At 34.5% G+C, this 26,184-nt stretch overlaps 2 protein-coding genes across 4 annotated transcripts in view; one reads left to right on the forward strand and one right to left on the reverse strand.

Moving 5' to 3' along the window:
• The first annotated feature begins 357 nt into the window (after positions 1 to 357).
• LOC129922662 (uncharacterized) lies at positions 358 to 19,431 on the forward strand. 2 transcript variants are annotated; one of them, XM_056009367.1, is made up of 6 exons: positions 358 to 485; positions 4,091 to 4,215; positions 6,344 to 6,513; positions 7,608 to 7,686; positions 10,750 to 10,896; positions 17,511 to 19,431. In XM_056009367.1, the coding sequence occupies exons 2-6, from the start codon at positions 4,116 to 4,118 to the stop codon at positions 17,573 to 17,575; spliced, it is 561 nt and encodes a 186-aa protein (XP_055865342.1). In that variant the 5' UTR covers positions 358 to 485; positions 4,091 to 4,115; the 3' UTR covers positions 17,576 to 19,431. The 2 variants fall into 2 exon arrangements, with proteins under 2 accessions (XP_055865342.1, XP_055865343.1); XM_056009368.1 differs by lacking the exon at positions 4,091 to 4,215 and having other exon boundaries at positions 369 to 485.
• A 1,157-nt stretch (positions 19,432 to 20,588) lies between these two features.
• Positions 20,589 to 26,184, reverse strand: part of LOC106079936 (uncharacterized) — a 35,152-nt gene continuing 29,556 nt past the window's right edge. Inside the window, exons 9-12 of one of the 2 annotated variants that reach the window (XM_056010791.1) lie at positions 25,576 to 25,635; positions 24,530 to 24,613; positions 23,156 to 23,266; positions 20,589 to 22,059 (exon numbers count right to left, since the gene is read on the reverse strand). In XM_056010791.1, the coding sequence (XP_055866766.1) occupies positions 21,974 to 22,059; positions 23,156 to 23,266; positions 24,530 to 24,613; positions 25,576 to 25,635 (341 nt within the window). In that variant the 3' untranslated portion in view covers positions 20,589 to 21,973. The remainder of the gene's footprint in view (positions 22,060 to 23,155; positions 23,267 to 24,529; positions 24,614 to 25,575; positions 25,636 to 26,184) is intronic. The other variant, XM_056010790.1, reaches the window with a different exon arrangement.

A 26,184-nucleotide genomic window follows, 5' to 3' on the forward strand; every position in this document is an offset into this window, starting at 1 on the left:
ATAAAGGAGAGTGCTCACAACACAGGCGTTGTAGACTAGGATTTTGGTCGCTGTGGTCAATTTACCATTTTCCCAGACGCGCTTGGAGAGTTTTGCCAATGCTGTGGTAGCTTTTCCTATCCTTTTTGTCAGCTCGATGTCTAAGTCTAGGTTTCTGACAATTGTTGAACCCAAGTAGGTAAATTCCTGCACCACTGACGGTAAGGAATACGTGCCACTTTTTACGAGTAGGCCTACCTTAGGAATGTTATGTTTTGTAAATCGAATGTATTAGTATTTTGGGGTTTTGTCACATCGACAAAATTTAGGCCATGTCGTATTAATCGAGCGCATAATCAATAAATCCAACACAGTAACCTTTAAGTCAAGATACACTTAAGCCGTTAAGGTTGACTTCAGTCAAAGAATGACTACAGGCTTGTATTCATTTAATCTTTATCTTTATTTCGGAAGTTAGGTCTACGACTGCAACACATTGAAAGGAGGTAGAATAAGTCTATTATTTTTAATGTTAATATTTAAAAAATATGTATACATTTTCACTGATATTTTAGATTCGTTTGTTGTGTTTGGTGTGCGTGTACGTGTTCAAATTTGTTTTTTTTTATTTTCTTAGCATTTTAATGACATTTGTTTTGTTTAACATGATTTGGGCCCTCTACATCTAATGATAATTACGTCCAATACAATCCTACAAGCAAAGAGACATGGTATGGGTGGTGTAGCCCTAACCTAACTTGTTCACTCTATGCTAGGTGAAGTGCGTGGTTCCACCTGAATTCGAGATTCCATAATCATATCTTAATACAAAATGAGTGACAAGTCTAACTGCTGCAACTATCGAGGAATTATACACAGTAGCAGGAAAGATCTTTGCTAGAGTGTTGTTCGACTGACTAACCCACTCATAGTGGATGAGGTTTTATCTGAGAGCCAATGTGGTTTCAGAACCGGAAGATTTAAAACTGACATATTTGTTCTGCGACAATTACAAGAAAAATGCAAAGAGCAGAACCTAAACCTATATGCTGCCTTTGTGGACCTCACCAAGGCTTTCGACATGGTCAGTTGCTATGGTCTGTGGAGGAGTTTGGCCAGGCTTGGATGCCCAACTACGTTCCTATCCATTCGCAAGCAGTTAAACGTGGGACAAAAATGCCAGTTCAGGCACAAAGTTGACCTGTCTAATCACTTCCCAATAGAAAATTGACTGAAGCAGAGCTGTGTACTTGCTCCTACTTTATTCACTATCTTCTTTGGATTAATACTGAACCAAATGAGGCAGTGATTGCGCGAAGACATCTACATCAGTTTTCGTTAGGACGTTAATGTGTTCAAAATTTGTGATCTACTATCCGATACAAAAATAAAGGAGATCATCATTACGGAACTTCTCTGTGCCGATGATTGCGCACTGCTAGCTTACAATGAACATAATCTACAGAAAGCGGTCACCGAATATGCATACGCTGCCGCCTCTTTCGGTTTATCTAAAAACCTCAGGAAATTAGAAGTCATATTTCATAATTCACCCAATAAAACCTACTTAGCCCCAAATATCATCATAAACGGGCAGCCCCTTAACGTGGTAGACCTCTTCACATATATAGTTAGTATAGTATCAAATGAAGCCTCGCTTTCAAGGGAAGTTGATAGCGCTTTTGGACGCCTTCAGACGAGAGTTTGGCGAATAAATCGCTCCGCTTTACTACAAAGAAGTGGTTGTCTCAACCCTTGTATATGGATCTGAGACATGCGTTCTATACATAAAAGAATTAATACTACTTGAGAGCTTTCACCAAAGATGCTTGCGCTCCATCATGGACATACGGTGGCAAGACCGCACTAAAAACTGCAATGTCCTTGCGAACGCCGGTATGGACAGTATAGAGGGACTTCTTATGGTCCGACAGTTACGCTGGGCAGGACTCGTATCCCGTATGAGAGGCAACCATATGCCAAAGGGAGTCTTTTTTGGTGAGCTAAAAGTGGTCTATGTAACATAGGTGCCCCACGGAAACGCTTAAAAGACCAGCTTAGGCGCCAACTTTCCTTAGCTGACACCTGGTTGCATGCGGCTTCAGAACTTGACAGCTGGAAATCCGTCATAAAAGCCGCGGGATACACATTTGAGACCAAAAGAAAATCCGCTACCGAAGACAGACGCAGAAAAATCTAAATCGAACTCCTGTGGACAATGGTTATGCTTACCCTTGATGTAGCAAAACATGTAGGTCACATCTACGGTAAATACTGAATTCCTCACTAATCTTCGGACTTGAAGACAAGCCTTATTATTATTATTTAAACTGAAATTTAGAGGTAAGCCTTGTCAGTTTGAGTGAGAGCAGGATTGTATTTTATATTTCAAATGATAAAATTTTACATGAAAGTGCGCAGCGACACTATATACAAACGGGTTAGCTTATCGATTAGAAGCATATATTTATCATATTTTATATTTATATTTATATATTCCATATGTAGACAAATTTTGTTCACAAATTGCTATATTTGCGCAAAAATTAAGCCATCCCGCACCACAGGGGTTAGAATATGGGATCGACGTCTTTAGATGCTAAAGCCTCCCCCCCCCCAACACAAAGAATCAACCAACATACCAGAATTGTTTGACATCATATAGAATTGTTAGAATATGAATAATTAGTATTACAAACAAGATAAGCAAATAATCTAGCACACAAAGTGTTTGATTTATCTATTTTATTAGCTCACCCTCTCCAATACGTGAATGGTGGGTGGTAGCGAGGGGGGGGGGGTGGCGATCGCTTCTATTATGTAATAGTCCGCCAGTAGGTACAACCGGACACTCTTTATAATATTAATTAATGTAATACAATTAAGACTTTGAATTGGAATATGTACGTAATACAATAAGAACATAAAAAGGCGTATCAAGACATCTCAGGTGCCCTGCAATTCTTTTTACTTGTTGAATATCTTTATAACGTTAACATTTGATAACAAACTTAAACGTAATCCATTAACACATGTTTTTGGTAATACGTTTCTTTTCTTTGAATAACTATATACCCTATTTTCGTGCATATAACCCGCGAGTTATACAAATTTTTGTAAACGAATGATACCATTGCGGGGTATATAAAGTGCAGGGTTTACAAAATAGATTTTACTCATAAATAAAACATAACGTAAACTATGGACATACTGGTAGATCTTTTTACGTTCGCTGTGTGGTTGTGAAATGTACAATGGAAACTTTATGAACATTTCATTCTAAACCTTAAAAAAAAAAAAAAGTACTTATGACAGTACTTAATGTGTAATAGTTTACGGCAAATCACGGGTCGCACATACATGGTATATATAAAGGTGCTTGTTATACGATTTGGGGGGGGTATTTTGCCTTTTGTGAGGGGTATGGGAGCATTTTCCAAGGCTGCAGCCTATCTAGACAAGACAAGCCATTAGACTTGAGACAAAAATACACGTTCTTAACATCCGAACAGCAGCGTATGCATGCGAGACATGGAAGTCTAAATTGAGAAAAGACTAAATGTGGCTGAGACAGATTTTGGGAGTCAGTTACACAGATTGGGTCTCAAACCCCCAAAAAATCATATTCCGAACTGGGAGGCGAACAATGTGACAGAGCGTCGCATGAGGTTTGCGGGACATGAACTACGCACACCAAGAGTTGCGATAACATTAAGGTCAAGAACAGGAAAGTGCAAACAGGGACGTGCTAGTATAACTTGGCGCCACACTTTCATGGAGGACATCAGAGCAGTGGACACCAGGTGGCAGGAGGATTCAGACATTGCCAGCGACAGATCTATGTGGAGACAGCTGGCCGCCCAATACGCAGAACGGCGCGAGAAGACTTAACTGTAAGTCTAAAAATTGGTATACAAATTTGATGGTTATAAGGGACGCGAGGTAAACGCGCGAAAATACGGTAATCAGCTTTTCTGTGGTATTTCGATAATTTAATTGCAAAAGTAAAAATCAGGAGCTCAAAAATCAAAATTTTGTATATTTATACTTTTTTTCAATTAACAATCAACATTTAATGTATGTTTAACTTGGTTTTTCTCTCTATCCTTAGAGTGAAATTAGTTGGAAACACTATAATGAAAACGTTTAATATCGTAAAATGCAACATAGGTTTCTGTCTGTCACTAAGATTGAAAATTATTCTAATAATAAGCTTCATAGCAGTGTTTTCTGTTTGTAAGTAACACTCGATTTTTCATCTTTATAGTAAGACTTGTTTGATTATTATAACATGATCTTTTCTAATTAAATAATGCCTATAAAGCAAATAATTTAAGAGAGAATAAATTAAAAAGATAACAAGTAATATAATTAACGTTTTTACTTTTTAAAAAAAAATCGGTTTAGATGAGTTGAATCCAATAGTGAGAATAGATATAATTTCAAATAAGCACGTTCCTTCTAACTACATACGGATAAAATAAGCTCAGACAACCAGTCCATCTCCTGGGCCTCATGCGCGACTCAGAGATCAGATACGATGAAACTCCTATCACTAAGAAAAGAAAGGTTAAAGGCGAGCACATGCCATCTAAACAAGTAAGTTTCGGACACGAGGGTCTTGTTAGCTTTGACTGGCTACTATCATGAAAAAAGGAATCTAAATTTTAACCTCTGATGCCTTGTAGCTATACCCAAACATGGGAAAGACAAAAGAGTCAACGAAGAGAAAAAATCAGAAACCGGCGACTCTTGGCAAGACTCCACGGTAGACCCTGTTGCGCTTCTTACGTCAAACTGTGTTGGCTTTAATATATTTCGTCCATCGTGGTTCGATGATGACAACTTGGTCATCCAGGGGGCTGTCATCCATTGGCTCTTAACCTTCTTTTGTTGTACATATAAGCGGTGTAGAGAAGTTATGATACTATATGACCGAAATCCTTCCTAATTGTGACGAGATGTTTAATTTGTTAATAATTGGCTAGTTTAGTTAAGTCTAGGGGAAATTTTATTAATTTTATCCCGCTCACATATAAGATTTTGTACAGGCACACCGCAACTAACAGTAAGAACAGACCAATATTATGCGTTTATAAATAAAGATAATTTAATAAATGAAAGTTTACAAAAGATAAATGATCAAATAAAATTATAATCGAGAAATTAAATGAAGGTGCTAATATCTAACATAACTGCTCATCATGGATTGTTAATTGGTGAGTGATTGGAAGAGAAGAGTGTTCCTATGTCTGCTACTTATTTTGTTAGCTGCTAGCCCGTGGTTCGTCTTTTGGTGGTCGTAGGACTGGCACTCAGAAGGATGAGTCATCCGGCTCTGTCTTAGGTCGTCGGCTCGGGATATTCTCTATGCTGTAGACAAGCTGGCTCTAGGGTGAGGCCGCTGCCTGTTTAGCAGTAGAGAGGGTTGGTGCTGCAGACTAAGTTGTAGTGGGACGATCTCTCAGCTGTGATCTCTAGCTGGTAGAGAGCTGTGCTAACTCAACACCAGTTTAGCTTCTGCAGCGAAGGTTGCTCTAATCAGTCGGCATTAGGCAGTAGCTATTGGGCAGTGGACAGTTTGGGCCGGGTACTGGGCAAATGATACTGGGCAGTATAAGGCACTGTGGACACTGGGCAATATTTTAAGGCCAAGGACAATGCCTTCTTGCTAACAGGTATGCAATTGGGGGGGGGATATCTGGTGTGGCCTGTCCGGTTACAGCTTTAAGTGGAGATATGGCCGTTACAGGATACAGTTACTGAAGCCTCAATCAGGTACAGCAATCAGTACAGCAATCGGGGGGTAGCAATCGTGTGTAGCAACCAGGCCGTTTGTCCCTAATGAAACCTCACTACTAAACTTCCTAACAGAGCAGACTGTATGAATCCTAGCGGGCCTAACTTATAATGCTCTGGTCTCTCTCTATATATAGTTGGGGCATTTTGTTTAACGGGTGGGGAAGAAAGCCAGCTGATTTTCTCACATGTATCGGTGTACTGGACATGTCAGGCGTCAGGTCAGATTTATGGCCTGTACCGTGAGAGTAGGGACTAAGGTGAATATGCATTTGTCCAGCCCTAGTGCAACGCTATTCTTAGAGCGATGTGTATCCTGCGGGGGGGGGGGGGGACAAATGTGAGAAGTTATTAAGCCGCTGCGTGTAGCGCTGGTGCCGCGACCCGTGTGTGCTAGTCACCTGTACAGCGGTCAAAACAAAAATTAAAAGTTAGCCCTAGAGAAGCTAGTTAATGTCCCACTAATACCCCGATATTCTTTTTCTATGAGGTGTTTATAGTCGCTATATAAATATAATAAATATAATATATAATATAAAGAATTAGCTGTATTTTATTTAATTAGGTTTTCTGCATCAATACAATGAAACCAATGAAGACTGTGAAATGTACATGCAAAACCCTGATATTTTTAAAGGAACCATCTGTGACTCATTATTCACAAGGATAAAGAGACGTTATCTATTTGGCTCTCTTGATGATATTGAGAATATAGATTTTGACACTAACGCATGCGTAAGTTATTACTTTAAGTTAATATTTTTTTACCCAAATTCACATAGTACAAATGGTATATTTTTTAAAATAAACCTTTAGTACCTTTTAAAGATGAACAGTAAACGAAGTGCCACTCTAAATGAATAGTACATTTTTTACACATGGACTTTCGAAGAAAAATTCATCTTACAATATTAAAGAAGCTAAAGTGATATTGATCAATATAAACTTAATTGTTATAACAAACGAAATTTGTGTCATTGTGGACGACTATTTAATCATTTTGATTATTAATCATCTTTAGCTTTATCACTTGTTGCTAGGTGGAAATTTTTAACCCACTGAATAAAATATTATATCAATTCCTTTTAAAGATCTATGTAATAAGTAATTCATTTTTTCTGTTCCTCCTTGAGTTGACGGTGGACTTTGCTTTCATTACCAAAAATTTGAGATAATAGAACTATATGCTAGGACAAATTTGTACAAGTGCTCCTTCTTCCCTTGTGCTATTAGAGCATGGAATGGGCTGCCTGAGGTCGCCAGAAAAAAAATGACTTGGCAGAATTTATTTGGTTAACAGGCATGAATAGATGCATGACGAGTAGGAAATAATCATCTTCCTTTTTGAAGTAACGTCTGTATTATATAATATACGATATTCCAACTTGCCTCATACAAGTTAAAACAGAAAACAAAATAGTGATATATTTTCTTGTCAATGATTTTTGGATTGTGAATTGTTGAAATTAAATTACGTTTTCTATTAAACCTCCAGGCTATCTTAATTGCTATTTATATTCCCACACTTTAAAAAGTCGAATATGTCATTAGCGTTAATACATCTTCTGGTTGACATTTGTAACTTTTAATCACATTTTTCACATAAACACCTCGGGACAGTCATGAAAATTCCTTCCTTGCATATGTTTTCTAATCATTAAGCGGTAGTAATGAAATATTTGTATTTTCTAAAAAAAGTTACTAAGATACTTTTATTTACATAGAGAAACTATTTATATCACAAAGAAAAGTCTTCATTTTATGTTAAGTGCAAATTAAAATGTATCATTGATGCTTTTTTTAATCTCTGTATGTAATTATGGATTTAGACAGCAAATGACTCTTTATACAAAGACAATTACAAAACAACATATACCTCAAAGCAAGATAACCTGAATATCAATAAAGGTGAGAGAATTGTGTCGTCTTCTGTTTTATCACATACATACTTTGAGACTTTGAGGAGTTCGTTATATATTATTACATTTTAAACAATCTCTCATCTCTAATCATGTTACGCAAGATAGAAAGATACAGGGATGAAAGTATAAATAAAAAACAGTCTTATAAGAATTATTTTCACCTTAATCATAAATAATTAGAAGACCCCAAGATTTATAACAGCAGTAACACTAAAAATTTTAGTAATATAAGAAATAAAATGGATTCACCCTAAGCATTAGATTCATATGTGTAACCTCCACAAAATAAATTATATAATTTTGTGTGAGATTTGTTGATGTCCAATTTTTAGACGCAGAAAATGAGAAATGTGTTATTATCTATAGTGTATATAATTATTCTAATAATATTTTTAGTATACTAGGGGTTATCTTTATAATGCTCATGGATTTTTTTAGAGTGGATTTCCTTCTAGAGTATGGTAATGCAAAATATAAAATATTAAAGGCTTGACAATATTGAAAACTAATCATTCCATTTAAGATCCTACATCATCATCTAATTATTTAAAGTCCTGTATTAGTTTTGCAGCATTTGTTAGTAATTATGGTTACCTTTTTTTTGAAAGAGGGTTAGATAATATTTTGACGTTAGAAGTTATAATATTGTAAGATGAATTTTATTACTACTGATTACACTTCATTACCCAACCACGAGATACCATCTGTTTACGTAAATAGCCAAAGGTTTACAAACCAAAGGAAGTAAATGACTTGTCAAGGTTGTTTTCTTCTCCAATATACGTATGTGTACTTTAATGCTGATTACTAAATGTAACCAAGTCCTGGGCAATACCGTAACAACACATATAACGAGAGAATAAAGATTGAGAATGCCAATTCACAGACATATAACATGTTTATTACATACGCTGTACTATATTACAGGCTCAGTTCTGACATTTGAAATATCCAGTATCAATTAAAATATAACAGCTCAATATCCCAGAGACTGAATAATGACTATACAGAAAATAATTAGAGTCTATACTTTAACTATATTTTTAACCAAAAGTGTAACTGTACTGGACTAGAAAAAAAAAACCACACTACTTTATTAAGAGCTACATTCCATTAAAAAAAAAACATCTCACAAAGTGAAACAAAGATGGCTGCATGGTCGTGCGGTTTGCACGCTGGACTGTCGTTCAGACTTATCGATGGTCCCGGGTTCAAACCCTGCCCGCTCCCATCCCCCGCCGTCCTGCGGGAGGTTTGGACTAGGAAGTAATTATCTTCAACTCTGAAGGAACATCCGAAATAAGTAAAACATTTTTTTTACAACAATCCAAAACAAAAACAGTTTTGAAGACAACAACCTGAATTGCCTCCCTTCTCTACAGTTGACCCAGGCTGACTAGAACTCAGTCCCGACTACTTTGATTGTGTCTAAATGTTTAGAAAACCTGGTTAAAATGTTTCTTTTTAATGACTTTTGTACTCAGACACTTTATAACATTTCGTTTACCAAAGAATAAAAGTGTTGACAATGACATCTCAAATATTTAAAATTGTATCTACAAACATCTAGACTTACCTAACACTGATATATGATTGTTCTTTTCTGATTGCTCGTCAGTTTTCATTACCATACAACATCATTTACTTTTTGAAAAAATGAAAGTGATGAAGATAACTAAGGGTTTATGAATTTTCGACACAGAAACCTAGGGTAAATATTTAATATCAAATGCACATATAATTAACGCAGGGGCGCACAAGGCGGCTGTGACATCGCCATTGTGGTTCATTTTGTATAGTAATTAATTTTCAATCAGGTTGTCCTTCTTTTGCATTCATAAAATTAGCTGATAATGCCGCTCCACTTGCCTTGGTCTCAGTGAGCTCAGACGTAAATGATATTATTTCAGAGATCTAAAACGCATTGAAAAATACTGTAATTATAATAGTGTAATATAAAATTTGAAATTAACAAATTATAATAGATAGTTTTCGAAAGGTAAAGTAGGAAAATAATATTGTTTCTGTAGCTGGAGAGAACATTAAAATAGTGTAATCTTATAAATTAGTACTATCTTAGGCAATTTATTAAATTTTACACAAATACTGATTATATCAGCAAAAAAGAGCAAAAAGATTACGATTACTTCAAAAATATCCTTTTTAGTGTTGGCGAAAAGCCCTTGCAAATTTCTATCATGCTTACATCTGCAGTATTTTAAGTTTCAATATCACTGACTGGTATGACCATCTGAACATTAAAAATAAAAATAAACTATATAAAATCCTAAATGTTGCTGGAAATGGCCATTGGTGAAAACCAAACTCCATTTTAGACAGCTTTTTTGAGAAAAACATTCAAAAGGAAAGATATAATGATATAAAAATCACCCTTTGGTTCAAGATGTGATTTTAACATCCCCAAGACACCCATAAAAAATAAACAGACAAAAACACTTTTTTTTTCCTATGGCAATCAGTAAATTAAATACATATTAATATTGATATAAACATTTCAGGTGTAAATGCATCTGGTGTGAATGCATAGTCTGTTTGCTATAATTAGATTCATTGCGGGAAAACTATAAATAGTAGCGTTTTGGTGTATCCGCTGTACAAATTAAATTGAAGCGTTCATAAGCTTTGCAACGTTAAGGTCAATTTAGCGCTCTTTTTTAGCTGAACTTGAAAATCTCAAATAATGCACAATCGTAAGACTAATTTCTTTAGGTATGATAGAGATTAGTATTATCTCTCTCTCTCTCTCTCTCTCTCTCTCTCTCTCTCTCTCGGTGAAAAAGTCATGGAAAGATAACTATTGTGTTTATGCAAGTCGGACGAGAGTTACCCCAAATTTTGCGATGACGTAGAGCGAGGCTCAGAAAAATAAAAGGGGGTGGAGGCGTATGCTACGCCGCGGATCGGCTCGTTATTATTAAAACTCAATATCTCATAAAGAAAAGTATTTAACTGAACAATGTTAAAACTGATAACTGATAGACATGTTTTAATTGTATTGTTCAGTACACCTTGTTTAACTATGTTTTAGAAACAGAAGAGGAACGCACAACGTACAATATTGTATATAAAGACAGTCCAGTCACCACGATTTTGCTAGTTATTATAACTGCATTGCTGGTTATGAAATTTTTCGGAAAAAAAATAATGCAACGTTGCAGCCATAATAAGAAAACAGGTAGGCTATTCACTTAGTAAAATTGTACCATTTCATGATAAATATACGTAAAGTAATCGAAAGTTTATAGTTGATATTTTTATTGGAATAGTACTTTTTTTTTATTGAGGAATTAATTTCTTCATGTACACCATTTATATAAAAAGTACTTATAATATACTGATCAATGTATAATGTAAGTACAGAACAACAATTAGATCATTAATGTGTAAGTTAAAATCAACTGTATGCTACACAGGAATTATTACGATTTTAACGAAATAATAGTTACTATTAATTTTAAAATGATTCAAATTTAGAAGAAAGTCCTTGTTTTAAAACTGAAGAGTATATATATATAAATATATATATATATATACACAATCAGAAGCAATTGCAATAATCTTAGAGTCCTTTTGTGATAGCATGATAGCTTTTCATTTATTAAAACAACTATGTATTGTGTTTTTTTTTAATCATTTAAAACAGAATTTTGAAATATCAGTATTTAGTTACCTTACCAAAATTACAAGCTACAATTTTAACATCACAGTTGAAGTCCACTTAGAGAACCAAGAAAGATCAGAAGTTGAGATAATGATACAAAAAAAAAACTTTTACCTAAAAATAAAATATCGAGCCGAACGGCGCTGGAGGGTCTAAGTCAGTAAGAATATCATATTAGGTCTTTGAAATAAAACTTTTTAATAGCAGGAAAATGCAATGTAGATACCCCAGGATATGGATTTTGTTGGCTTTCAATACCAGAAATAGTGCTTGGCGGGGGGGGGGGGGGGGGCTCCGCCCCGCGCTGGGGGAGCTCCTACCGCTCCCCCAGGCCCCTGCTGGCAGTAGGTGGGAGTCAACAATTTTTCCACTAACTCATGGCCCAGATTAGACTTTCTTTAGAATTTTTGCATAAATTGCATTGCCCCAACATGTCAATTATTTTGAATCTGTGGATCGAGTAAAGGCTTGTATTTTTGTTTTCTTAAGAATTTATGTACTTCTAAGACATTGTCGTTGTAACTTGTGTCACAACGACAATACACTAAATGAAAACTAAATGAAAGGTTATTGCATACAAAAGTTAAAACTAACATTCACTATGCAATGAATTACTTTCCGTCAGTAATTGTTTCAACTTCTTCAATGTACTCCTTGTTTACACCTTCAGTCTTTCATGTCTGTATGCCAAGCTTGTTGAAGTTAAGTAATTAGTAGGCCTATCATTTTTAACGGCCCCCGAAAGGGGAATAGACGCTATTATTTTTGTGTGGTCTGTCTGTCCGTTCGTCCCGTTTAGATCTCGTAAACTAGAAAAGATATTGAAAATCCGACATATGATATTTTAGACAATTAAAAGTTCTGATGCAACAGTTACTTTTTTCTTTTCTGATAGCAATAAATTTAATTTTGAAAATCAACTATGCAATCAATTTTGTCATAAAAATGCACCATACAACTATTCGCTAGTAATGGCAACAAACACGAGAGGCTACTTATTATGCGAGATAGCTATTTACCATATTTCTAACACATATATGCAAATGATTTTAGAATTCTTTTTTTTGTTTTTTAACAAATGTATAACGAAGTTAAGTAAGTTCTGTCATACTAACAACTGCATTTACAAAAAATGTTTCCTTTTATTTAATGAGAACAAAATCTATTTAATATGCATATTAGTGGAACATAATTTAAAGCAACAATTAATAAGTAGTTATTCACATTATTGTGTGAACTGCAGTGTAGACCATTAACTTATAACACATAACTAAAGAAATTTATTTTTTTCCTAAAAAAAAAAATAAATTTTACGGAGACTTTCTTTTTTTCTTGTGGCTTTGAATAAGAGATAGACTCTTTACAAAACAATTAAATTATTAGATAATCATTATATGACATCAGTTAAGGCTGGTTCACATTTAACTTCACTTTCAGTACACATACCAGACGACAAAGCAGCTATTTTAAGTGAAAGACACTATTCCATGATAAATGTAATTATCGCTCTATCTTAAAAACAAATGCATAACCTCCTCTCCCAACTGATTGACTTTAAGTAGCTAAAACGTCAACATCTTTAACGTTTCCGTAATTAATTAACAAACCGAACATGTTTCTTTTTCTTATTTAATATCTAATTTTAAATCTAAATCTAGAAGTCTGGTAATAGGAAAAGAAAAAAAAAACAACGATGCTTACTTAAAAAAAAAAGGATATCAACGGTTTAATAGTGAAAAAAAAAAAAGAAAGAATGGGAGTATGGGACCCAAAAGTCACCACTAACGCACAGTCACCACAGTACAATAAAACTGATGAAAGCAATTCCTTATAATAAATCTAGGTTAAAACACGGGTTAATGTTTTAAAGTGAATATAAAGTTTGATATGACGTGCAGGAACTTTAAGGAACTTTAAGGAAACTTTTAAATTTCTTAACCATATTTTAAAAAAAATTGCAGTGTAAGGCAGGCCACATTTGGTCATTATAGTCATGGGACCAGGCGCAATGAAGCTCCTACGTGCAATGCAATACCTAATTTAGGTCGAAAAGGCCTTAAGATATTTGATTTGGGGGCCCATATAAGTCCAGATATTGTATGTAATGTAACTACTAAATATTTCTTGGAGGACCTAAACTAGAGCTTATGTTGCATACAGGTAAATCCTCCTTTGGCCCCATGGTTGGTACACCATCGGGTGTGGGCCCCTAAATGGTCGTAAGCCCGGGTTCATTGAACCCGTTTGCGCCATAGATGCTACGCCACTGGTTGTTACACGTATGTATTCCAATTGTATTGAATCTGGATAGATGCCTTGTCTCAGAGGCAAATCATAAACTTTTAAGTGGAGGGTGTCAGGTGGGTTTATAGATTTTTTTAGGCAGTGATACCCAAAATACGTCCTGCGGGCCACATTCGGCCCGCGACCTGGTTTCATCCGGCCCGCCAAAGCGTCGGGGCAAAAAATTAAGTGGTTGAAAAGTTTATCTTTACGTACGCTAGGACTCAATTTTGTTTCTCTAATGGATTGGTACCATGGCTTTAAACTTTGTGCGTTTATGAGAAGGAACTCTGAATGTAGAATCTACAAAGAAAAGTGAACGGATCTTTACTTGCTTCCGGAACATTATTAAAAAAATTCAACAATTTGTTCCATAAAGAAAGTGTAGCTGTTAAAAAAAAATATATAATAGACATTCTTGGTTTGAGCCACGAATAAAAGATTGTTATACTACGGGTACTAGATCCACAGGTTTTTACTTTCCAAAAGTTTCAGATTAATTTCATTTTGTGTTTCTATTTTTTTTTTTGTTAATGTGGCCTCGACACGAGGCTCAGATATTAAAATGGCCCGCAGGATAAGCAAGAGGGGCATCACTGATTTAGGGTATGATCTAGTTTCCCGGGCGCCCCACCATACGCTGCTTATTAATTTCCTGCAGCGCTTGTAATTGGGCCGTGGCTCGTTTGCCCTAGTACCCCTGATAGTTTATTTCTTAATAGGTGGTTCATTATGCAGACAAACAAAAACGATAATTTAAGTTACATTAGATAACAACAAAAGTGTAAGTTCATCAATTTAATAAATAAATAAAGTATTATGACATGACTGATTAAAAGCATCAATTTTATTTACAACATCAAGTAAACATAATCAAGTTATTCTAAATAGATATAGCACACCTTAAGCTCAGTGCCACAATTCAATCAGGGCTCGTGAAGTCCACAACCCAATAACATGGATCTAAGGAGTACTAAGGACCATACCATAACATATCAGGCTTGACTCCAAAAGAGTCCCAAACCTGCTAAACAAGAAAAATACGCATTCCTTGAGACCGTCATTCAAAAGATTATAGTAATAACGACTTTAAAACTACAACGCGAAGAGTAAAGTAATATAAACTAATTACCCATCACTGGGTAAGTTCACTCTTTCCTATTCCTCTTATCAACTTCTAAATTCTTAATCGGTTTAAATAATAAACAAATAAAAACAAGGTAAAGACAGTTTGTGTGGAAAAAGCTTAAACTCAACCCCGATGTGGTCCACCCAGGCAGGTAAATAGGTATGTCTTTGAGATTTCAAAAAAGAATATCAGAATAAAATTATATCACAGTGAAATGACAGAAAAATGTGAAAGAATGTTGACATATATTGTGTGGTGCCCCAACGGGCCAGCAGACCAAGAATAGGTAAAATTAAATGTGAATTTTGATGTGAACCTGGCCTAACTGATGGCGTATAATGATTATCTAATTCCGTGATGCCCAAAATACGGCCAGTGGGCAAGATTCGGCCCGCGACGTCGTTCTATCAGGCACAAAGTGAAGAAAATACCTCTTCCAGAAAAAGGTTTAAAAATGTATTTATACCTACGGTAGAGAACTAACTAGTTCTCTGATCGATTGATTCCATGATATTTATAATTTGTGTCCTTATGAAATAGGACTCTGAATGCAAAAGCGAACGGATCTTTACTTTTTTTTTAATACGTCAGCATGTTTGTTTTACAAAGAAAGTCTGGCTGTTTACAAAAAAGCTAGAATATAAACGTATTATGAAACATCCATGACGGCAGTCTTGGTTTGAGACGGGAATAAAAAATGAGCTTTAGATCGCAGTATTGATGAGAATATTTGACAATATTTGAGATTACCAAAAAGAGACAAGAAAATGAGTAGGCAGTGAAGCTAGCTACAATGTCGCTTATATTTTAAAGTGTAGAAAAGAAGTCATTTTTTACGAATACAAAAAAAAAGATAGACTTCAAAGATTCCATTAATTAATGTAAATTCAAGACCCATGGGGTTCTAATAACAGTATTTTAAGGTCAATTTCCTTTTTGTATCTTTTCATTGATGTGGTCCGCGGCATGATTGTTGGAAATTAAAATGACCCGTAGGTTACATTAGGTTTGAGCATCACTTATGTAATTGATCTAATTGTTTTGTAATGGGTCAATCTATTATTCAAAACCTCAAGGAAAAAAAAAACAACACAATTTCTCTTAACAAAATATTTAAAAATATATTTAGCTCAGTGTTAAGTGTTCCATAATTATGATGCAGGGCTGCAGTTCACGAGATAATATGAAATACTACTTATTAATTGTTGTTTAAAATTATGTTCCTTTTACATGCCTATTATATAGTGTCACGGATGAATGTGTGTATGTATGTATAATCTATTTTTACAATCCGCGCGAATGACCGGAAGTGTGTTTTGTTGTCAGACAGACACCAGCGTGTGTGATATGCAGTAAAGCTGATTAAAAGTTTATGTGTTTGATCTAGTGGTTTCATTGTTTTATTTCGTTAACTAGAACTGAACCAGGGACACCTACACGTATCGAGACCTAAGGTAGATTCTATCGAGGTATAAGTAGATAGAGTTATATAATAGGAAAGTTGTGACATATAGATTATTTCTCCTTAAAAAAGTAAACATTGTTTTTTGTAAATGTAGTAGTTAGTATGACTTACATAACTTAGCAATACAATTGTAAAAAAAAAATAACAAAAAATCTAGAACGGTTTGCATAATTGTGTTAATTACTAAATAGCCTCCCGTATTCGTTACTATTAATAGTAAATAGTTGTATACTTGCAAAGTTGATTTAAAAAAATTGATTTTTGCTTTCAGAAAAGAAATAAGTAGCAATTGCATCAGAACTTTGAATGGTCTAAAATATTATGATGTCGGATTTTTACTATCTTTTCTAGTTTAAGAGATCTAAACAGGCGGACGGACGGACAGACAGACAGACCGCACAAAAGTAATATCGTCTATTCCCCTTTCGGGGACCGCTAAATGTCTATATAAAACACTGCTCTTTCCAACGTGTCAGACTCGGGAAGTACGGACTAGGATACATGGCCGAAGGTCGAATACACCGGGAATCCCGCCCTTTTCCTATAGTTCGCAAAGCTAACCGTGCAGGACTCGGCATTAATGTAACGCATCTATTGAGGAACGGCGCCTGGATTATCAACTGTGTCCTGTAAGCTCTTTTACAACTACGCACCGTGAAAGCTCTCGCGTTCTCTTAGACTTTAGAGACTAATGTGAAATGTCTTAACAAAAATAAAATAACTTGCCCTCCATACAAAGAAGTTGGCAAAGGACGATCCATTGATGCCCCCGACAGTGTTACGTTTACCTTTTTTTTTTTTATCACAGAGACGATCCCTCGGGAATTAATAAAAAATATATTAGTTAAAATGTTAAATTAATAATTTTCTTTACTAATAGTGTTAATATAATACAGAGAAATTCCCGAGCTTCTGTGGCGGAGAGACGCGATTGAAAAAAGGGGAGCAATCGCACCTACAACCAATCTTCTTGTTTCTTATTAGCCATTCTCCAACCAACGCCATGCTACGGGTGGTTCGGGCTAAGATGTATTAACGTATAATTCTGAAAGTATATCCTGAAGATATATAACCAAACTAAATAAAATAATGCATACACTAATTGTATTTATATACTTAACAGCTTTTGAAAGCTATATTCTGTACAGCTTTTGAAAGCTATTATAACATTAGTAACATAGTTATTAGCATTAACACCGTATTTATTGAATTTTTTTTTCTAATATGTAGATATTGAATTTTGTTGAACAGGTACTAACGTTGAGATGACTCAAAGTGACGAAGAAACTGCTGTAGGGACAAGACATGAAGTTTAGCAAGTTTGACCAGCAGAGAATTAAATTCAAAACTTAAGATTTTGTAATTGTTAGTTGTTGTTTTTTTTATTACATACGTTGAAACGAAAACTGTAGTGATAAATAATTCTAGTATATACACATGACTAATTTTCGTTAAAGTCTAATAATTTGTCTATTCTACTTTAAAAAAAATGGACTTCAATTCCAACCCGTTATACAATATAAACATATGTTCGTATTGTAGATATACTTAGATTATATTTTTTAAATGAGAATTGTGGCCAAAAAAATTAAAATAACTATCATTTTTGTTAAATATCATTATCTTTATAGTAAACTCTCTTTGGCACTTCAATTAACAAAACAAAAAAAATGTATTAGCTCGTTTGTTTATGGCGCAAAAATTATTTCAATTAATAGGAAACATTAGACGTCCACTCTATGACCTATACTTATTTAACAACTTAATAGCGTGTAATAAAGTAAGTTTTATACTGAGATCCACACATAGATTATTAGATATTTTTTATTCTTAAGATGAAAACAGTTGAAATTCTTGTCTTTGACATGGTTTATTTTTTCGTGAAAACTCCAGTAAAGAAATACTGCCTGAACAGTTCCGTACGTTCTTAGCAGTAGGCCTGCAGGGCCCCAAGATGCTATGAAATAGAAGTGGAAGATTATATTCTATTATTATCTATTAGAATCCCCGTCCAAATTCTATAGATATGCTAATGTTTTCATATCTGTTTGAAGTACAAAAATAAACTTAAAGTACGCATATGTATTGTGTACACATGTGTTGTTATTAAATATGTATACGCTTTTGCTATTATTGCTTTCTTTAAAATATATATATATATTGAATATTGGACACAGCCCGCAATGTAATGTGTAGTAAAATTTAAGTTTACAAAGGGAGGGGGGATTGAGGTCGCCTACCAAGTGAATATCATGTGTGTTGTAGATTAAAAGATAATACGGAGATCTTTTTATTTATAACAAAGATTATAGCAACTCTGTCTGTCTGTCTGGGTAAAACCTTAGTACACATTAATATTCCATCTCCCAATCAAGGATCAAGTTGAAACTTTGCACAATCATTTCTTATTACTGACACACACAAAAATAATCAAGTTAATTAACTCTAGTTAATTATTTATTTTGTCTGATATTTAAAAAAAAAAAAGAATAGAAATTGATATAATGTGGTATAATTTGAATTATCCCCCTTTATGCATTGTGCAGTGGGGTGTTTCAATCGAACAAAAGTTAACAATAAAACTTTTTTTTTTCAATAACACTTTCTTGGTTTAGTGGTTCATGTATTGGCTAAAGGAGGCTGATGAAGCTTTCGTCATCGATTTCGAATTCAGGCACCATTTTTATATAAATGATTTTAAAAGCGATTATCTAAATATCCCCATCTATCTTCCCTCACCCCTTTCCATCCTGGTCCAGACCTAGTATTGAGAAAGCTAAAACCTTGAAATTGCGCTAAACAAAAACAATGGGTAAAAATATTTCGAATATCACAGATATAGTATTGTTATTCTGGATCAGCAGTTCTCAATCTTTTAAGCTTTTACCGTCCGCCACACTGCGCAACACGCCCCGCACCCCCAAACAGCAATAAAAGAATAGACAAAAACAATCCATAATTTCGATGGTCTTAGGAGACCCCTGGCAAATAATCAATCGACCCGCCATGAGGGTTGAGAACCCCTATTCTAAATCTATGACAAATTTAATTACATGACTGATCCTAACTAAATAATAAATGTACGCTTAACAGGAACATCGTTTTTATGTTTTTTGTTTTTCTTGTTTTTATTACAGTTTAATGTGACTTTAAATATTGTTTTAAAAGTCTCACGTGGTTGTGTTTGATAGAAGAATTTTAATCAAACTTGCAATGCCTCTGTAGTTCTAGGATTTAGCATAAATGATAATGCATGTTCTATATCAATTTATCAAAGTGTACCCAATTATATCTATTTCGAAGAGATGCAAAATTTAATTATTAAAAAATGCTTTTACTAGGCAACAAGAATTCCTGTCGTTCCTGTAATTCCTTTCTCAGTTCCATTTTCTGTCATTACTGCGACCTCCAGAACTTTTGCTCCATTTTCTGAATTTCTGTTAGTCCAATCATCTCTGTGATTGACAGCTAAACCTGCGTATATAAACTATACGAAGGAAAACCCATCCTTAACGCCGTGGTTGGAGGAAGGAACTCTACTTTAGCAAACACTTTGCGATAAGTTCTATATCTGGAATCAATTCTCAGACCTCGAGCCTACCTCTTCGTTCAACATTGACCTGGCTACCTAAATTTCAATTAGAGCTCAGCTGAAGCTTGCACCTCCCAAACCTTATACGCACAGACTTTGACAGTCTACAGCACAAAGGCAGAGGGGTAAGAACTTGAGAAGACATTAAATTAAGACATTAGAGATAATTTTTATTGGTAATCGGGCACTCATATTAGAACCATTAGCAGTCAATTTGATAATTTCACTTATCTTTATTTCTAGACAAATTGGTTTAGAATTTATAACTATGCCCCTCACCATTATTATTTATTTCCCTTTCAGCCTTTTTTGAATTCAATAGTATTTCTAGTTTAAAATAGAGTAATTCTATTTGTATTCTACATTCCCTGTATGCTCTGGTTCCAAGCCCAGCCTGCAGTGCGCTCTGCTCCGTGGTGTTGATAGAAACCCCTAGACCTAACGATACTAAAAGTAAACCTCTCAATTAATCAAAATACTTTTAATTAAATTGCCCCAGGTGCGCTTGAGACCTCCACTTTTTTTTCACTACGATAAAACAACCCGCATTTCAAAAACCATCCATCTGGCAAATGAATTCTAAAATATGTTACTTTTAATCGGAACGGCCTGCTTTAAATTGACCTTCCGTACACACTCACCTCTAACCTATGAATTCTATATCATTTTTGTTCGCTTAGTGGCTTATAAAATAATTTTTAAACAAAGGTACAGCCTGACAGAGCCTGCTGCGCTACTGATCCCAAACTTTATCGGGTATTCCGTTCCTTTGGTCACATCACTTGCGCGGAGAGGGGGGAACTGCTGTGTGAGCGACATCGTTCCGACCATAGACAATAACCAGACTTTCATCTCCGTTCTACGACTGAAGGAGGCCAGTAAAAGTGCCTTAGGGGCCTATAGTTAACTTATCTGTCCTATTTCCTGTTCATGGTTTGTCTTTTTTGTTTCTTTTATAGCTGATGAAGGCTTCGTGACCCAAACTTCCTTTATTTTTTATTGGTCCAGTAGTGTTTCCTATATGTATTCCGATTGTATTTGCTTTACATTCGTTCACCCCTGCAGCAGTAAATCATTGTTACTGTCATTACGACAGGCTAAAACGTTCATATATCTAATTTAATCACAAAAATACACACCCATTATAGAACTGTGTAAAATTTGTATACAACATTTATTATCTAATGGAAAAAGATGCCATAGTAAACATTTACACATTGTTGTAGAACAGTGTGTTGCAATAAATAATTTGATTATGACTAAAGACTAAACAAATAAAAAAAATAATGTTTAAGTTTATTTTAAATAAATCGTGAGGGAAACCTACAATAAATTAAATGACGAATATCTAAAATATTAAAAGCGTCCAGTCAAATTAAACCTACAACCCATACTAATACTGAATCAGGTAGAATTGAAGCATTGGAAAAAATGTACTGAAAAAAATGTCACATACATCTGCCTATCAGCTTACTTCTGTAAACAGAATAGTGAGAACCAAGGTTATGTGCTGGCTTCAACAGGTTACAATGTTCTGTTTGGAAATGCTAAATAAAATGATAAAATCATAGCTACTGAGCTTATTTGTACGGATTATTGCACCTTTCTTACATACATCTAGAGCTTCAACCTGACCCAATAATTTAATGAGGTATTGATCTGTTTGGTCCGTAGGCCCCCATATCAACCTTTAAAAAGCAGGTCACGTTCCAGAAATCCTAATACGAAACCAAGTCAATTCCACAAATATAACAAAAATGACTTCCTCTTTGTGGTTGACTTCTTCGCGTACCTGGAATTGCAGTGTCTAGCGATGCGTCACTCTCTAGAGAAAGAGACAACCGTCTCGCCATGACAACATCGCTTTCGATGTCCAGTGATAGAAAAATATGGCTGAATGGGTCTCTTTGCTTACCGACAGACAACAATGTTTACAATACAGTGGTTCTAAATAATCTTTTGTATGACTCATTGATCTTGAGACTCCTCAAACTCTTTCGCTACATAATGTGCATACGCTAGCAAGACTATCTTATAAATATCCATGTTCTCCCGGAGAACGGTATAAACAGTATAGGAACACTACAAATAATAACTAAATAGAAACAAATTAATGCTAGAATCAGGCAATGCTTTCGTATATATTTCCATCTCTGTGACGTTTTGAAACAAGTTTTGTAGGCAAGTCATCTTTTGATCTGTCTTTAACTAAAAAAAAAAAATCTTTATTAGCATTCACGGCGTTAAGAAAGTTAAAAAAAAATATATAAAAACAATATAATAATTGCCGCTAAATATGAACATAAAGTTCCCCTTTCAGACTTGCTGTTTATAGGGCAGATGATGCAACAGTCATCTGTTTCTGTGGCCCACGGTTAACGAGAGTGTAGTGTGACAAGTGCAACGACCAATCGCCTTTACTAATATCAGAGACTCAGACTCAGAGACGCCCTAAAGATCCAGAATTCTAAAAATACCAGTCTTCAACAGGATTCGAAACCGGAAGCCAAGCGTGTTACCATTCAGCCACCGCGCATTCCCCGCTTAATATACGTAAGAAAAAAACAGTTTCTGACCTTGTAGTCTATAGGGAAGATGGTGTAAAGGTCACGTGTTTTTGTGTCCTACGGTTAACGAGGTAAAGTACTGTTATGACTCAGTAATCAGACGTGTAGAAGTTAAATTGCGTATTTCTTTAGTAAAGCAACGGAAATAGTTTAGAGACACATTAACGGACGAACAGAGACCTCTTGTAGTAGCTAATAGCTGTAAAAAACTTTTATGTTTTAAAAGACCAGCACATCAACCAACCGCCTTTACTTTAGACCTGGTTAGACACAGAGGCACCTAAAGATCCCGAAACTAAAAATTCCAGTCTTCACCGGGATTCGAACCCGAGACCTGGTTTGGAAGCCAATCGCCTTACCGCTCAGCCACCGCGCCTCCATATCACACATGTAATATCACACAAAATTTTACATTTAAATATTTATATATAAAGAACTCCATTAAAATTTAATTAAATATTTATATATAAAGAACTCCATTAAAATTTAAGTTAAGTAAGCTCTGATAGGCCTACGTTTGTTTGTTGTTTGCTTTTTTTAACATGTTTAGAGAGTTTGTCAATCAGGCTACATTTGTCAGAAAATCTGTAGGAATTTACTCATTTTTTATGATACTAACCTGGTATTCTAATAATAGATGTAATAGCATGCTTTTTTAACATGTTTAGATAGTTTTGCAATCAGGCTACATTTGTCAGAAAATCTGTGAGAATTTTCTCATTTTCTGTGATACTAACCTGGTGTTCTAATAATAGATGTAATAGTATTCTCGTGATTTCCATATTCATATGCAAGTAGAGTATCAATTTCCTTGTCAAGTAAACATTCCTCAATAGTTGAGTACGGATCTTAAACATACATACATACATCTTAAAAGTACATTCATATCTTAAATGTACTGAGAGATTTAATACACCTAAGTTAACACACATTTCTAGACGATTATTATTTCTGTTCTACATTTCGCTAATGGGATGATATTAGAAAGTATTTTCTACTGCATTTACTTCGTACATTAACTTGGGCCTATGCCTCAACACGTTTTGTATTATTTGTTACGTCGCGAGCATGCTCAATTTCACCTATTTCCTTAGTCCAGTGTTTCCCAAACTGTGCTCCGCGGAACTCTAGTGTCCAGCGAGGCATGACTATGTGCTCTACGAACTAGTGAAATAATTAACTAGTAGGCCACCGCGTGAGTTAATCTCTCAAAAAATGGGCAAAGCGTATGGCTAAATACTCAGGATTTGCGAAGGGTTCCTTTAAGAAAAAAGATGGGAAACACTGCCATAGACTGTTGAACCGTTGGTACACCACTGACGATCTGTCAAGCTCCTTTTTCCATGCATGTCTGAATTTTGCATTGGATAGAGTATGTTTTTAATATATTTACAAATTCGTGTTAATTTCTAGAATAAGGCTTCGATTTATTATATAGGAGTTTATTTATATTTATAAGAATTTATAATTTATAATAATTTATAAGAATGTTAACAAAAAAACAATTGACTGCTAAGAATTAGTACTGAAGTTAAAGTTTTAATGTTTTTTAAAATTATTTATTAGAGATGATTTGTGATTAACCTGACATCTTAAAATGTCTTATCTTATCTTATCTTAAGTAATACTGGCGTTTTTTTTTTCAAAAAAAGAAGATAATGTATTGTAATCAAAATATATTTCCAAGAAGAGTCAATCAAAAAGTCTTTGTATTTAAATACAATAAATTGAAGAAAACAATACTTTAAATTCTGGAAAAATAGGAACTGAGTCGTCCAACAACAAAAATGAAAACTATTTTTTTAACTTACTATATTTTTTAACTTAATATATAACTTATTAAAAATTATTTACATTGCTGGAGCATTATTATATTATATCTTTTATATAGCGCTACTTTCATGCGTATAGCATGCTCAGAGCACTTTTGGTCCAATCTCATTTGTGGACCAGTGGGGGGGGGGGGAGGGGGGGGTATCTAGGAGTTGGTTTTCCGTGCTGCTTTTAGGCGCTCAGTAAACACAACTCTGCCCGTGTTCAAGCGCACCTAGCCTCTCGACCACGCTCCCCACCATATATTTAAACTTAACAAAATAGAAATGCTACTCTACCAAAGTCTAATGCAGTTCTGGTTGATTGTTTCGATGCTGTTAAATTCTTGCAGTATGATAATCTGTCTATCGTGCAGTAATCATCTTATATAAATAAAGGAAAACAGATTTTCTTTTTCAATAAATATGGTTATGTTAAATTCAATTTTGGAAAGTTGCTAATGTCTTAACACATTCATAGATAGACTAAAATATTTTTAAAAAAATACAATTCATATCAAAATTGTTTCGTTTAACATAAATGGATCCTAATGTATCTCTATTAGTTTTGACATTTTTATGTTCACAATCAGTTTCACTTCTAGAATAAAGGGGAATGCCTACAAAAAGAAAAAAAAACAAAAACCTAAAAATACTTTTTAAAAAATAAAGTTTATATTAAGCGTACTAGTTTCAATTAGTTGGATCATTCATATATATAAATATATGAATATATATATATATATATCAATCTTTAATAGATTTACACTAACAGTAAATAATTCATAAAAATTTTAAAATAAATAAATAAAAAGCAAGAACGATCCGAATTCGGTAACCACTCTACTGGCGAAGGTCCACGAACAGGGAGGATTGTCTAGTTATGTGTTGTTTGTGTTCAGTAAAGTGGACTAATTCAGCTTATACCAACACTTCCGTCAAGTACTATTTCATTCCCTTGTTTGCGATAGCAAAAAAAAAATTATTTTCAAAATTAATTAACAGATATTTTTTGTAAATTATTCGTGTGTTGTCATGTGAAAGAAATAATTGTGCAACATTTTATCTCAATCCGATATTGTTTGTCGGCGAAATAACGTGTGCAAACCTTAGGCTAGTGAGACGGACACACAGAAAGACAGAGTAGGTTGATATAAGCATTGTAAAAAAAATAATAATTACATTTAACTCTTTCTCTTCTAACTGACGATAGCAGCGTTGATTCCACCAGAATAATGTAAATAATTACGGAGAGAAAGAGTGTAAAGGATTCTATTTTAAATGCTTCACATTATCGTTTCTTAACGAATATAACGAATTGTCTAAGTGATGACATGTAAACATACCTTTTGGTTTCCTATGTTGTAATATGTTGAATGAATAAATGTCACTGTTGTCAAGATCTTCTGGAAATAATAAACGATACGTAATGTTTCTGTGTTTATTAAAATAAAAAGAATAAAGATAAAGAATAAGTAAAGATCTCCTTCTCTCCTTGCGATCTATACGGGCGGGCGATGTAAAGCTCATCTGTTTCTGTGGCCCATGGTTAGCGATGGTGTCATGTAGCCAGCACAACGACCAACCGCCTTTACTTTTCACCAACTTATGTCATGTCATTAGAGCTGGGTGGGCTCAGAGGCACCTTAAAGATATCTGGGATCCACGGCTTTACCATTCAGCTACCGCACCTGCATTGATTGATTTATAAAAGATGATTCTAAAGAATCTTAAGCCATGAGAAAGGCTCTACTCGAATTGTCTTATCACTACAAACATAATAATTAGGATAATACTAAAATAATAATTTTGATAAATGCCATAGAAAGTTAAAAGCGATGTTATTTAAGTCATTTGATCTACGAGGAACTAAAATCTACATGAAAAGACGATTTTTTTTCAAATCAATTTTTTGAAAGACAAATATGATAAGCTCTCATTAAAAGTACATAGAA

The sequence above is a fragment of the Biomphalaria glabrata genome, chromosome 14, assembly GCF_947242115.1.
Source record: "Biomphalaria glabrata chromosome 14, xgBioGlab47.1, whole genome shotgun sequence".
Classification (NCBI taxonomy): Eukaryota; Metazoa; Mollusca; class Gastropoda; family Planorbidae; genus Biomphalaria; species Biomphalaria glabrata.

Excerpts from the sequence above, each read along its gene's own strand:
- LOC129922662 (XM_056009367.1), top strand. The coding sequence starts at position 4,116 with ATGAAAACGTTTAATATCGTAAAATGCAACATAGGTTTCTGTCTGTCA. Across the intron at positions 4,216-6,343 it reads CATAGCAGTGTTTTCTGTTT|GTTTTCTGCATCAATACAAT; the intron begins GTAAGTAACACT and ends TTATTTAATTAG. Across the intron at positions 6,514-7,607 it reads ATTTTGACACTAACGCATGC|ACAGCAAATGACTCTTTATA; the intron begins GTAAGTTATTAC and ends TTATGGATTTAG.